Source organism: Natrix helvetica (assembly GCF_964273705.1).
Source record: "Natrix helvetica genome assembly, chromosome: 5".
In the NCBI taxonomy this organism is placed as follows: Eukaryota; Metazoa; Chordata; class Lepidosauria; order Squamata; family Natricidae; genus Natrix; species Natrix helvetica.
Window position 1 is genome coordinate 57,033,180 of NC_138551.1, and position 15,836 is coordinate 57,049,015.

General features: G+C 35.9%; 1 protein-coding gene across 6 annotated transcripts in view; it reads right to left on the minus strand.

Annotated features, from left to right (window-relative positions):
- GPAM (glycerol-3-phosphate acyltransferase, mitochondrial) overlaps positions 1 to 15,836 on the minus strand; it is a 33,566-nt gene that overhangs the window by 12,733 nt on the left and 4,997 nt on the right. For all 6 annotated transcript variants that reach the window (XM_081955394.1, XM_081955393.1, XM_081955390.1 and 3 more), the window contains 10 exons: positions 15,566 to 15,639; positions 12,729 to 12,842; positions 11,172 to 11,321; positions 10,590 to 10,686; positions 9,537 to 9,673; positions 4,985 to 5,084; positions 4,100 to 4,312; positions 3,681 to 3,794; positions 1,121 to 1,206; positions 441 to 556 (listed from right to left, as the gene is read on the minus strand). In XM_081955394.1, coding sequence (XP_081811520.1) covers positions 441 to 556; positions 1,121 to 1,206; positions 3,681 to 3,794; positions 4,100 to 4,312; positions 4,985 to 5,084; positions 9,537 to 9,673; positions 10,590 to 10,686; positions 11,172 to 11,321; positions 12,729 to 12,842; positions 15,566 to 15,639 — 1,201 coding nt within the window. The remainder of the gene's footprint in view (positions 1 to 440; positions 557 to 1,120; positions 1,207 to 3,680; positions 3,795 to 4,099; positions 4,313 to 4,984; positions 5,085 to 9,536; positions 9,674 to 10,589; positions 10,687 to 11,171; positions 11,322 to 12,728; positions 12,843 to 15,565; positions 15,640 to 15,836) is intronic.

Genomic DNA, 15,836 nt, shown 5'->3' on the forward strand with positions numbered 1-15,836 from the left:
TGGAGAATAGCTTGATTCCCTCTTCTTTGTGGTAGCCCTTGAGATATTGGAACACTGCTATCATGTCACCCTTAATTCTTCTTTTCATTAAACTAGACATACCCAGTTCCTGCAACCGTTCTTCATATGTTTTAGCCTCCAGTCCCCTAATCATCCTTGTTGCTCTTCTCTCCATTCTTTCTAGAGTCTCAACATCTTTTTAACATCGTGGTGACCAAAACTGGATGCAGTATTCCAAGTGTGACCTTATTCTAAAATTCTAAAATCCAGTAAATACAATGAGTAATAAAGAGACGTATTCAAAATGACATCTGAGATTAAAAACTGCGCAATTTTAAGACAAAAGAAGAAGAAAGAATACAGAAAGAGGAAATCCCTGCTATTTAGAAAGTTCAATGTGACAGAGAAAAAGCAGAATGAATTCCACATTGAATACTTACTGAACATTACGTGTTCTGCCAAGTTAGCTATTAATTGTCTTCTCAGTGGCTCACAAGATAAATCCCTGGACTCAGGAAGGGCAGTTTCTGAACTTTCTCCCACTATGTAGTTAGGCCTGAAGATGTAACAGAATGGATATACTAGACTTACAAATTACATCATCATAAGACCCCAAAATATTTAAGCGCTGTAGTTCCCAATGCTAAAGACTACATTTGTGAGGGACATAGCACTGAACTTGCAAATAAATTGCTCTTTTGTCTTATACGAACGTTGTGAAAATTACTGTAGGGCAAGTCTATTACTGTCCTTTGCCAAATATGAACCCCACTTCCCTGATTGAATTATAGGTCTAAGTCTGACAGATTTTTCCTACAATTGCTTGCTTCATGGAATCACATTGTATTAACAAAGAGACTGCCCAGACCACTCATATAGTAGCAACCAGGTTGTATTGCAAAAATAGTAAATCATGCTTTAACTTAAGATTTGTTATCTAAGCAGAATTCTAACTTATTCAAAAGACATTCACGGAAAACTTTTTGATCACGAGGCCTTAAATATGATAAACTGAAATTTGGAAAAGAACTTCAACATTTATAATTTAGTCTGTAGATTTAACAGTATATTTGATTGTTGCTTGTTCATCATTGATAGAAAATCCTCAGTTCCATCTTACCTTGAAGGCAGTACAGCTGGTAACAGAGTATGCTCCAAAGAAAGAGGAACAGGCAAAGGTTTTTGATTTTGGCAATCTAAATATTCCTGTAAAAACATAACATTTGTAACAACTACCTTACCAATTAGCAAAAGGAATTTCGGGGACCAGCACAGTAGTAAATACTATTAGCCAATAATATAATATACTAACATGTAATTTTTGAAGTGCATTAATTACCCCTAGAATCTAAAGCAAACCAGTGGTGTTGTGATATATCGCAACTTTTTTCCACTTCGCTAAACTGGACATACAATAGCAGAGTTGGAAGAGATCTTGAAGGTCTTCTAGTCCAACCCCTGCCTAGGCAGGAAACCCTATACCGTTCCAGACAAATGGTTATCCAACATCTTCTTAAAGACTTCCAGAGTTGGGGCATTCACAACTTCTGGAGGCAAGCTGTTCCATTGATTAATTGTTCTAACTGTCAGGAAATTTCTCCTCAGTTCTAAGTTGCTTCTCTCCTTGATTAGTTTCCAACCATTGCTTCTTGTTCTACCCTCAGGTGCCTTGGAGAATAGTTTGACTCTCTCTTCTTTGTGGCAACCCCTGAGATATTGGAACACTGCTATCATGTCTCCCCTGGTCCTTCTTTTCATTAAACTAGACATACCCAGTTCCTGCAACTGTTCTTCATGTTTTAGTCTCCATTCCCCTAATCATCTTTGTTGCTCTTCTCTGCACTCTTTCTAGAGTTTCCACATCTTTTCTACATCGTGGCGACCAGAACTGGATGCAGTATTCCAAGTGTGGCCTTACCAAGGCATTATAAAGTGGTATTAACACTTCATGTGATCTTGATTCTATCCCTCTATTTATGCAACCTGGAACTGTGTTGGCTTTTTTGGCAGCTGCTGCACACTGCTGGCTCATATTGAAATGGTTGTCCACTAGGATTTCAAGATCCCTCTCACAGTTACTACTACTGAGCAAGATACCACCTATACTGTACCTGTGCATTTAGTTTTTCTTGCCTAAATATAGAACCTTACTTTTTTCACCATTGAATTTCACTTTGTTAGACAGTGCCCAATGTTCAAGTTTGTCAATATCCTTCTGTATCTTAAGCCTGTCTTCTGGAGTGTTGGCTATTCCTGCCAGCTTGGTGTCATCTGCAAATTTGATGAGTTCCCCATTTATTCCCTCATCCAAATCATTGATGAAGATGTTGAAGAGTACTGGGCCTAAAACAGAGCCTTGGGGTACTCCACTGTATACTTCCCTCCATGTAGATGCAGTTCCATTGAGGACAACACGTTGAGTGCGGTTGGTCAGCCAGTTACGAATCCATCTGGTGGTGATGCTGTCCAACCCACATTCTTCTACTTTATCTAGTAGTAGGTTATGGTCTACCTTATCAAATGCCTTACTGAAGTCCAAGTAAACTATATCGACGGCATTCCTCTGGTCCACTAATTTTGTCACTTTGTCAAAGAATGCAATAAGATTAGTCTGGCATGATCTGTTTTTGACAAACCCATGTTGGCTTTTGGCTATTACTTTGTTTATTTCTAGGTGTTCGCTAATTCGTTGCTTATCTTATCCAGAATCTTTCCTGGTATTGAGGTCAGGCTGATAGGTCTGTAGTTTCCTGGATCTATTTTTTTTTCCTTTTTTGAAGATAGGAACCACATCAGCTCTTTTCCAGTCCTCTGGCAGTTTCCCAGTGCTCCAGGATCTCAGAAAGATATAGTTCAGTTGTTCTGAGATCTCATCTGCCAGTTCCTTCAGAACCCTGGGGTGTGAATCCGGTCCTGGTGATTTGAACTCGTCTAGGGTAAACAGGTGCTCACTTACCATTTTCTTCCCTAAGACATGGGCGCGGCCAGTACATGACACATCTGGCCATGGACCACGAGTTTGACAGCCCTTATTTAAAGTAAATGACAACCAAACTGAAAAGGTAATAATAAATTTCTTAGATATTTCTAGGTGGGATTTCTTGCATCACTGCTTCTTCAAAAGAAAAGGCTCTACTTTATGTCTCAGTCTTTGGTCAGTCAGATGTTTCTGTTTAATAATATTAATGTATCATCACAGAATGTAAGCTGTTCCAAGTGCATTATTGTTGTTTTTGTTGGTTGAAGTCAGCGAGATGTTTGCACTGAATTAGGCAATTTCATCCATTCATTCTTCCCAACGATCTGGGAATAGGCAGATATTGTTTGATGATATTGTGAAGGATGTAAAGTGATTCAAATAAAGCTGCCTTTTGCAATTGACTAACGGTACATTTATCAATGCCGAAGGTATTCAAGGTGTTCTAGTGATGTTTCATTTGCTCCAGTTATTATTGGTACCAGTATTGTTTTCTTTTGATTAATACCTTGAAGCCTCGGCATCTCATATTCAGCACTCCATTTTCTAGCATGAGTTTTCAGCTACAAAACTCTTTTGTTTGAGCAACACCGTTGTGCATGAAGTAAAAACTTGAAATATTGTTTCTACTGAAATACAAATAGTTCAAAATATCTTTTTCACAGTTTCTCTATGGAATTTTTGTCATAAAATATAAGCTTACTTTTAAAGAAAACGGTTGAGCAAAATCTACTCTAACACATCCATAATTCTTTCGTAACATTCGAAAAACTCCTCGGGCTACACTCCATAGGCTTTCATTCTTCTTGGGCTTTCCCTGAAAGACGTTGAAAAGAAAAAGAAAGGGGAAAATCATATTACATTAATGCACCCACCAAATCATGTTTGTTCTGTTCTTATTCAAAAATAAAACTAAATCAAATTCGGTCTTCCAAATCGTGTGAAGTTGTTATAGAGTTGCTTTTTAAACATTTTTCCCCTGAATTATTTTCTTTTCTGCATGATTTTATTTTGTAACATATTAAGTACAGAGGAAAGTTAACCTGCCTTAAAACTATAAGAAGTACTGTCAATAGTAACTACACTCTACAAATATGTTAAGCATACAACAGCATCTCTTACCAGCTGCTCGCCAGTATAGTGACCTTCAATTATTCTGTCATAGGAGATTCCCACAGGTATAATTAATACGTCAGGAGCAGCATTTGAATATAGAGCATCCACCACCACTGATAAAAGACCTGCCCTTGCACAGGCTACTTTCCCACTTCTGGACCGCGTCCCCTCCAGAAATATCTCTAAGAATTGCTGCTGACGAAGCAACTCTTCAACATGCTGAAAGGAGAATGGCAAGATCAGACACAGGTTCTTTGCATTGTTTCAAATCAGTAATTTGTAAGGTGGGCAACTGTTCAAATTTGGAACTCTGTCTGGAAACAACATTTCTAGTCATTTAAACAAGAACATGCCCACATCTGTAAAATACAACTCTTGGAATGACATGTAGTTGCATGGGATAATTACTACTGAAAGATCACAAGTAACTTTGGTATCTACTAACAATAGTGCCTGCAACTAAGAGCATACAGTTGCGTAGATATGAGAGATGCAGCTTAACTAAAGTTTAACTAAAGTTTACAAACTTTAGTTTACACTAATTTACAAATTTCTTCAGGGCACATGTATAGTCCATACCACACTGACATGCATCATTACAATGATCCGTGAAATCATGAGCGTTTCCATGAAATACATAAAAGTACAATACAGGTTTTTCACCGTTTTCTTGGCAGAAACCTTTCTATCACTGAATCTTTTATATTATTTAGCCTTAGCCCTGAAAGGAACTATACCTCATTTATAAAGTGAAATAAACTGATTTAAATTTTGAACTTTGCTACAAATTTAAATACGCACTGTGCACTGAAATGGTGCACAGGTATTATTAGAAAATTTGCAGAAATAAATTGGGGGAGGGTTGTTTTTTTTAAAAAAAAATGTACTTACCACATGCAGTAACGTTCTGTATAAAATATCTTTTTGGCCATCAGATCTCTCATCTAATTTTCTTCTAATAAAAAAACCTCCAAGTTTGTGGATTAAGGTGCTAAGGATACAAAATAAAATATGCATGCCTCTTTAATTAAAAGGGAAAAAATGCAAATTTAACAAAGGTTATATCAGATTAAAAAACACAAATGTGTATTATTTTCATAATATGAAAGGAAAAAATTAATAAATCTTAGCGGAGATGTGATTATAAACTCTTTAGATGCATTCAAATCAATCAATTTATGTATAGTGCTCTTAGCACACTACATAAAAAAACATTACAGGTGTCCATTTTTTTCTTGATATGTGTTTTCTTAATGTTTTTATTGAGGAAAATGTGGTTACAATATAAAAATATCATGTTGAAACATGTTTAAATACAGAAATATTAGTATTTTATAAATATTAATATAATTTTTCATTAATCGAATCAAGATATAAATCATATAAAAAGTTGACTTTCATCACCATAATTTTATAAATCAATATTGTTTTTCACTAGAAACCTGTATCAATGTCTACCCTTATCAATGGTTTTTAAAATCATACACACACACAGACACACGTATATACCATATTTTTCGGAGTATAAGACACAGCTTTTTTCTTCAAAAATGAGACTGAAAATCTGGGTGCATCTTATGCATCGAATGCAGCATTTTTTGCCTCCCGAAGCCCTGTCCCCTTCACCAAAATGGCTGTGCATACCCTTATGGAGGCTTTCAGAAATCTCCTGGGGGCTGGGGAGGGCGGAAATGAGCAAAACACCAGCCACCCCCCACCCCCGCAGCCCCCAGCAGCACTCCATAAGCCTCCATAAGGCTATGCATACAATTTTTTTTGACAAAAAAAGGGCCTGTTTTCGTGAAAAACGGGCCATTTTTGCTTGTTTTTGCCCCCCACCCACACAGGAACACTTTGCAAGCCCCCCCCCCCAAGGCTATTCATGCCTTTTAAAAAAAACAGGCCCATTTTTGTGAAAAATTGGCAGTTTTGGGGAGGTGCAAAAACTTTTTTTTCTTTTTGGAAAGCTCTTTAACTTATTGATGAGAATTACATTGATCAAGTGCTGCACCAGCAGAAACAAAATCTTAGGTGCTGCAGATTGTCAGCGATTTCCTTCTCCAGCACATGGATAAATACACCTGGAAACATCTACCTATCTACCTACTCTCTCTCCCCCTACCTACTGTATTTCTCTCTCTCTCTCTATCCCTCTATCTACATACCTACTCTCTCACTCTCTCCCTACCTACCTATTGTATTTCTCTCTATCCCTCTACCTACAAGCTACCTACTCTCTCCCTACCTATGTATTCCTCTCTCTCTCTATCCCTCTACCTACCTACCTACACACACTCTCTTCCTCCCTCCCTACTGTATTTCTCTCTCTCTCTTTGTTTATCTACCTACTTACCTACCTATTCTTTCTCTCCCTACCTACCTACTGTATTTCTCTCTTTCTCTATCCCTCTATCTATCTACCTACCTACCTACTCTCACTCTCTCCCTACCTACTGTATTTCTCTCTCTAGCCCTCTACCTACAACCTACCTACTTTCTCTCTCCCTACCTATCTACTGTATTTCTCTCTCTCTCTAGCCCTCTATCTACCTACCTACTCTCTTTCTCTCCCTACCTACCTACTGTATTTCTCTCTCTTTCTCTTTCTCTCTCTCTCTCTAACCCTCTATCTACCTACATACTTTTTTTAAAAAATTGCCTCTTCAAAACCTTTGTGCGTCTTGAGATCACTTCCAGTTCCTGCAGGCGACGGATGCGCTGTCCGCCACTCGTCTCCTCGGTGGGCTCCGTAAGGAGCACAGGGGGCCTTGGAGGGGTCTCCTGCCAGACGGTGGCTCACTGGAACCCCCCGGACTCGGCGGCAGCCGGCAGGGGTGTTTTTCAGCCTCGCCCCAGGAGCCGGGGAGCAGAGGGAGGGCATGGTACAGCTTCGGGCTCTCCGCCCTTTCGCCAAATAGGCTCCGGGAGGAAGGAATTAATCCAAAGAAGAGCGGCTGAATGCTGGTGGTGGGGGAGCCATCCTGATCTCCTTAACTGTCATTAAAGGATAAGCAGCAGACTATTGTAAGTTCATGTTCAACTTATTTGAAACTGAAGATTAGAGGGGGGTGTTTCTTCTCTTTACCCCCCCCCCAACTCGGATTAAGCGGCATTTGAATTAGCTCTCTCTATATTGGAATGGAGAGAGAATAAAGGCTGACTCGTCACTTGAACTAACTATGTGAGAAAGACTGCTATCACAATTGCAAGAGATGATTGCTGAGCTGTTCTTTTAAAAAAAACTTTATGGAGATCTCCGTTTTTCTCTCTGTGAAAGGAGGAGCCAAGATGGCTCCCTTCCATCTTTGTTTTTGCACTTACAAATGAAGTCTGCCTTTTGAAACTACCTTCGGGAGGGGAAGAAATCCTCTGACATTCTTTTATTACCCTCTCTGAGGGAAACCTGGACCTCTCCTGTTACGTGGTCTTCCTGGACTTTGATTATTTGACTTTCCCCTTTCTGCTCTGCCTCGGTGCCTTGGAACTGTGAAGGAGAATTAGCCTTTCCCGTTTGGATTTGCCTGCCTCCTTGGATAGGCGCAGTTGCACACTCCGCTGACGCCATTTTCTTTGTAAAAGACTTATACCATCTCTGAACTCAGACAAATGGGGCCTAAGAAACCACCAACGGGCAAGTCATTTTCGGCTCCTGCGTCTGCCACCTCCAGTCCAAGCATGCAGCAAACGAAAATTACTTCATTGCTACAACAAGGAGGGTCTGGAGAGAGCTCAAAAGAACTATCTGTTACCCAAATGTTTCAAGAAATAATGAGGGGTCAAAATGAGTTGAAAAAAGAGGTGACAGATCTCAAAGAGGAACTCAGAGATGTCAAACATCATATTTCAGAAAACAAACAGAGAATTGTGGTGTTGGAGGAGAGAGAGGCTGGGCTGGGGGAGGAGGTTAAGGCAGTCCGGAAGGGAAATGTAGACCTGGAAAACTTTATGGCAAAAATAGAATTTGAAAGAATGTCCTTTTTTCTCAGATTCCAGAACCTACCAGAGATAGAAAATGAAGACCTTAAGGATATTATGAGTACAATTTTAGCATAATACATTATGAGAAATAAAGAGCAGTTGTGGTGGGATATGGATCTGGTTTACAGGATTAATTCAGCATACGCTAGAAGTCATAATGTTCAAAGGAAGGTACATGTTAAATTTCTCAGGAGGACCACAAGGGATGAGGTGCTAGAGGCCCAAAGGGAGGGACCACTAAAATATAAAGATGAAGAAATCACCATTCTTAAGCAAATTCCGAAAATGATAAGAGAGAGAAGGAGGAAGTATTCCTCTTTATCAAAGAAATTATACAATAAAGGAGTTTGGTTTAGATGGTTATTGCCAGAGGGAATGTTGATTTTTTGGGAGGGAAATAGAATTAGAATTAATACAGTGCAGGAAGCTGAAGCCTTCATTAAAAACACTTTTCTCTTCTAGAGGACGAACATAGGGAAAGTAGTAAAAAGGGTAGCAAGGTGGAAGATATGAAGGAGGGGGTGCTGTGGCTCCACCTGGGGACAGGGAGGAAGGAGCAATATCGAAAAGGCTCAGGTCACAAAAATAAATGCATTTGAAATATTTGTAATTGTTGATATACTAGAAAGTGACAAAGGAAAAGATGATTGAACACATGATTTGATACAAGGTAGAATAAGATTCTGTTTTTTGTTTATCTTTTATACGTTGTTTTTAATATTGTAAAAATTGAGAGATTTGGAGTGATTTCTACCACTAGCGTGGAAGCTGCCAAAATTTCTATGTACCCTCTTACCTTTCCCCAAAAATGTTTAAAAACCAATAAAATTCTTTTTTAAAAAAAACAACCTTTGTGCGTCTTATGCTCCAGTGCGTCTTATACTCCAGTGCGTCTTATACTCCGAAAAATATGGTATATTTGTATTTTGTACAAATATATGAGTTTGTACAAATTTTGAGTATTACAGATTTACAGATCTGAATTACAGAATTATAATTTTAAAAAATCACTATAGTTCTACTTTGGTTGCAAAACTTCACACACTTACGGTAATACATTTTTTCATTTTATTTGGCACTCTTATAAACTCTTATTCCTTTCTGAGACAAGGTATTTCATGCGCAGTAACATCTTGTCATGTAAATATGGACAATGTTAAAGTTCTAAATTTTTTATATGTTAAAATGATATCAGAACTTCAGAGAAGATAATAAACTTATGGTCATAGACCAGCAATATATCAGAATTTCAGAATAAGATCACTACAATTGAAAACTTAGTTCTGTTTATTTACCAAATTAATGTAAAAGTTGTTGACTATGTATAATATGTCACACAACAATGCACTTATCCAGTCAATGCATGCTACACATTTAGGTAGCTTCTTTATGTTAGTTCACCTTGATCAGGTAAGGGAACAAAATGGTGGACATTAAAATAGTAAATGAACTAATATTGCTTTACCTGAAAATAGGAATATTCAGATTATTTCCAGCTGCAATGTAGGGTGCCTTGATATTGTGGCAGAAAAGAATGAATGTGAGGAGTAGGTAGTCAATGTGAGATTTGTGAACCGGTAAGAAGACAAGAGGCAAATTTAGCTGTATGAAGAAGAAGAAAAAGAATTCAATATCAAAACATAATTTGAACATATCAAACTGTACTGTCACTGTGTTTCTCTTGGCAATATTTGAATTGCCAATTGAAGGGGAAGGAGAAGGGAATGAATGAAATAGAAATCTTTCACAGGTAACAGATTTGCAGCAACATTTTCAGCAATTAAATATTGCTTTATTTGTATGATACCATGGGTAACATAAGGACTTGAAACATATACTGTTGTTTTTATTTTGATTATACAGCAATGTAAACTTTGAACAATAAAACTGAATCATTGTCATCTTAATGGCAAAAATATATTGAACAAACCATAGATAACTACTTTTTAGTAAACTACATTTAAATAGTCCCCAATTACTGAAATTTCAAGTAAATGTTCTTCCAAGCATACTTTCATTCATTGATAATTTACTACAATATATCTTGGCCAGTAATGATTCTGTTCAGATTCAGTCCCAATAATAATTTCAAGAGTCTTCAGAAACCAAAATGATTCTGGAAATTGAAAAAAAAAAGATTACAAAACCTAGTTTTTGCATTTCTCCTTATAAACATAGTGCTTGCTACTGTGGCCTGGGTGAGGAAGACATACACTAATACAATTTACTACACACAAAAAACTTCTGGCAGCCACGTTTAAATCATTATTTTTGTTTATTAAACAAGCCATTCAATTGAAGTGATTATATGCTGGAGTTGACATTGCAAAACAGATTCTGCTGGATATAGATGAATGTTATTTTTTATATATTTTTATCAAAGGTGTCTTTTCAGGAAAGAAAAATAAAGGTAATTTTTTTCCTGAATATTTCACAGATTGAATCTGAAAATAACTAGATATTTAATATGGTACAAAAGTGCTACCATTGCATCTATTGCCTTGACTATTTTTATTACCTCAGTTGCTGCTTTCACCATCTCTAGTTGGCCTTTATGAATCTGGATATTCCAAAAAAAGCTGTTAAATAATTTCAATAAAACCCAACCTGTTAACCTGAAAGAAAAATATAAGTTAAGCCAACATATAATCAGTTTTGTACAAACAATATATAGATACAAATATATTAGTTTCTGTCCACGTTCAAAACAGAAACAATTACATCATTCATGATGGACCAAAAGTGTATTAATTGACTGTGAAAATTTTAAGATACAGTTTAAACAATAGTTGATAGACTACTATCAGCTGTAGAAAATATAACAAACAAAGAAATTTTACTTCCACATAATTCTGAACAGAATGTAATGTTGGGCTGATAAAATGACACTTATTGAGAACATGTTATTTTGTCCCATTGAGAAATTAGTTTTGATACATCAATATATGAAGGAATTCTTCAAGGGCAGAGAATGAGTTTTATTCATTTTGCAACAATAACAATGGAAAAACAATATGAGGTAAGAAATAATAAATATCTCTGTGGCTATCCACAATATTGAGTATACGCAGACCTCACAAACAAAACTTAGTACTATTACCTAATCAGAGAAGGAGAGACATTTGCTACCATTTCTTCAAGGATTCTTCTAGCTTTCTTCTTGATTTTGTTAATGTTTCTAGATTCCAGCTGATCAGGACCATTTACAGCTGATGATTCTGAAGCCTCCTGTATAATAGCATTCTGCACTCTAAATGTTACAAATATAAAATGAATTGAAGATTTATTGTAGATTTCCACTACTTCAGATCATTTATCTTCAATTTAAAAATACCCAAAAGTCAGATATCAAAAAATCCCCCTCATCATTATTCTAATTAACTATACACTGTGGTACTTTGTAATTGGAATATCCATGATTTTTTTTCCCACATAAATATACAGGTAGTCCTCGACTTATAACAGTTCGTTTAGTTCAAAGTTACAACAACACCCAAAAAAGTGACTTATGACCATTTTTCAGCTACGTTTGCAGCATCTCCATGATCATGTGATCAACATTCAGATGTTGGCAATTGTTTCATATTTATGACTGTTCGCATGAAGGTCGCATGATCACCCTTTTGTAATCTTCAGACCAAAAAAAAATCAATGGGGAAGCCAGATTGACTTAATAACTGGGTTACTAATTTATCAACTGCAGTGATTCACTTAACAACTATGACAAGAAAGGTCATAAAATGGGGCACAACTCACTTAACAAATGTTCCACTTAACAACAGAAATCTTGGGCTCAACTCATAGGTTGAAGACTTCATGTATCATATAGATGATATTATAAGGTATAAGGCTGTGCGCATATTTACATATGCTGATGCATGAATCCGCATAATCATATAATCTTTACAGTAGACCAGGATTATACAACCCAACATCCCTTAGAGCAGCGGGTCTCAATCTTCCTAACGCTGTGATCCTTTAATACAGTTCCTCATGTTGTGGTGACCCCCAACCATAAAATTATTTTATGTTTTCAGTATTTTTTCAAACATATGTGTTTTCTGATGGTCTTAGGCGATCCCTGTGAAAGGGTCGTTCTACCTCCAAAGGGGTCCCCACCCACAGGTTGAGAACCGCTGCCTTAGAGCCTTTGGTACAGGAAACAGAGATTTCTGTGTGTTATTACACAATTGCGATTTTTAATATTACTTAAGGGAAAATTAAACACTAATTTTATGATAAAAGAGGAATCATATTAACTGTACTTCATTTTAATAAATGTACGTGTAAATAAAATGAATTTTAGCCTTTATTCTTGTTTCATTGAATTCTACTCATTTCTTTTTGAAGTATAACCTGCAGAATGCTAGAGAAAAGTGGCTGAATCCTCCAAAAGTTGCCTGCTACTGAAAATGCCTCTATATAATTGATGCCTCATAACCAGACACAAGGATATAATGAAGACTCTTTTGAAATAGGATTTCAAGATGTTATAGCTTGCACACATACAAAGGAAGAAATTCAAAATAATTGCTTTTAAAATCCAGAGTTTCTGCTGTATAAGAAAAAACAATTGGGGCCTTCCCATAAGTTGAACATTTATTATTTATAAATAAGAACTTTTCAATTACAATAATCACTTTTATCTACATCTTACCGGCTATTATTCAGTACATTTTCCATCACATTATTTGCAAACATGCTCTTATGAACATCCCGTTCTTGCACGAAAAGAGTATAACAAAACCGCCGAGCAAGCCAACCTCTGTACCTATAACATTATGGAGGAATTTAAAGAGACTCATTATTAGAAAGTCATCCTTAAAATGGCTGCCAAAATTTCATATCATATCATTCCTACTAATAAAATCAGTAGAAGTCACTTTGAGTTTATTTGGTTCTGGTTTAATATGGCAGAAATGACTGCAAAAAAATCCCAGACAATACATGAGGCAAATTCTTGGCTGAAATATGTTCACCTTAAATCAAAAGAAGATATGAATTTCTTGTTAATTCAACCATGCACATAAATACAGGTACAATACTAAATACTAAAGACAAGAATTTTGTTTATTTTAATTCTTTTTTTTCTCAACTGGGCCATCTTGCCCAGAACAAATCTTTAACCAAACTAAAATTTAACCCAAGATTTTCACAGCATAAGAAACCAAAATAAACAGAGAATAATACTTGAGTTTTTCTGCAACTCTAAATTCAAAACTATTTGGTACTATGGCAGATAATAATAGAAACTGTTTAAAAGGTCTACAGAACCAAATAAAATTGATTCAACCTTATATCTTTGGCTGATTATTTCAAATGTGCATGATGTAAATTTAATCAACCAACACTTCATTTTCGATGAGCATTTGAAGATGAAAGACACCAACAATGTCACCGATGAATTTATAGAGGGAATAGCAATTCTGAGATCAAATGAGAAGGGAATGCAAATGTGTGCCTTTATTTATCAGCGCAACTTTAAGTGGCATATAAGTAATAAAGAAAAACAACAGTATGCAATGCAATAAAGTAGCAGATAAGTCAAGCCATGTCAGGAAAGAACAATAGTAGAAAAAGCAAAGTTAACAGGATCTCTTCTTTAGGTACCCATGGCTTTCTATATCCATGTCTATCTCTGCTCCTAAGTTAAAAATATTGTTTACTTTAAAAATTTTACTAAAATTAGAGGTATTAAAGCAATTTACCAAAAGAAGTAATGAGAATTAAATAGTCGCTTTTTGGAGTTCCAACATTGCTGTTAGTATTTTAAAATGACAAATGTATTTTGTAATACAGTTTAACAGAAAGAAAAGGTTGCATTGCGGCATCATTAAACTGTTAAAACTGTTGTGAAATCCATCACATGCCTCGTTAGAATTAAGCTTTGAACAAATTAGATTATAGTCTTTGAAAGTTATAATCAGGACTCAAAGTTTGCAAGCAGAAATTGGGAGTTCTAGACATGGAATGCAGCATGAAGCTTACTTTCTTTGGTAAGAAATAAAGGTTTGATGGAAAGTCATTAAACTAAATTAGATAAAACATATGAATAATTTGTCCTTTTTGTCTTAATTTAATATGTGCATACATTTACATAAGACAATTAGTGCAAAATAGTATCTGTTCTTTTATGTGCTGCCAAAGGAATACAGGTAGTCCTAGATGTACACCAGTTACTTAGCAAATATTCAAATTTAAAAGACCTCCCTGGGGAAACAACTGTACCCTTTTGAGGTCACGTGATCACATGGGGTACTGGATGTATGGCTAATTCATGACAGTGTTATATGTTTTATTACCGTTTTACTACTGATTTTTGGCAAAACCAGCCCCTACTTTTAATGACTGTGGCAATCACTTAATGACTCTTGGGGGGAAATGGTTGTAAAATTGGTTTGTACATGTGGGTGATCCATTTTATGACCATCATGATTTACAATCATTATGGGCAGGCTCCATCATAGTCATAAGTTGAGGACTATTTGTACACTAACCATTCTTTATCAATCTGAAGTTTGTAAGTATCTGAGATTTAATATCTGCTTCCAGCATGAGTTCTGTTAAAACATAAAACCTGAAATTAGCTTTACAAATGTGCATTCTTGTTTATTCAAATTCATGCCCAATGTAATAGACTTAAAGGTGCCAAAGGACTTTCTATGCCTGAGAAACCTGAAATTCTCCTTGATCTTTTGCATTTTTTAAATCTAAAAATTAAGGTAGACAGCTGACAGTAGAAAATTCTGGCTTGTACCAGAAAATATGTTACATAATAAACACATTTCTATTGATCCTCATGCATATGTTTTATTAGGTGCAAGCAACTAGAACAACTTCTTGAATAGGCCAGGGCAATTCTTTTATTATCATACACCTATTTAAAAGAATCTTGCCAGATCGAATATCTTTCCTTGGGAAAGACAGATATAGTCTTAAATATTTGATCTCAGATATTTCCTCCTCCAAATCAACACCATCCTTGGAATGTCTCTTTACTCCCCCTCCCCTTTACCAGTGATTCTGCCACAGTTTTACGGGGAAATATTATTATGTAACTTCATTCTGCCCAATGAAACTAGTACCTGTTTTCATGAGCACTTATACGAATTGTTGCAACTACCACGTTACAGAATTGGTTTTCCAAAAAAGTAATATGTTTTTTAAAAGGTGGACTCCAAGCTCAGCCAGTGTACAGATTTCAATTTTTGGTTGAAAGCTAGCCTCATTTAATTATTCATATTAATACTACTAGTAGCACTAGTTTTCTAACAGAATTGATGAATAATAAAACCTTGAATCAAGTCCTTTTATATTTCTACATCATTTAGATATTTACTTCTTCTGTAGCACTGAAAGCCAAAATGTGATTACTCTGCAGGTTTACTTTAGCAAAACCAACATTAATAGTTAACCTTTTTACTCATTTTCCAGATGAGTACAACATCCTTTTTAATAAATCACAGTATTAACCATACTGAAAAAAGAATTTACCGTGTATGTGTCTCATTAATATAGATAACATTACGCAGACCCAAAGAAGGGATACTAGTATTAAAAAGCTTGTCCTAAAAGGGAAAGATACATGCATATATTAATTTATTACTAATAGCAGTTCACAATAAATATTGAATTTTCCTACATATTACTTCTAAAGGGGAGGAATCTGCCCACCCCCATATAAATAATCTATAACTTGAAGTTTGCCGAAGTTTAGACTTGCCAAAGTCTCACATAAAATCTCAGCTATCTGCAAAACATATAC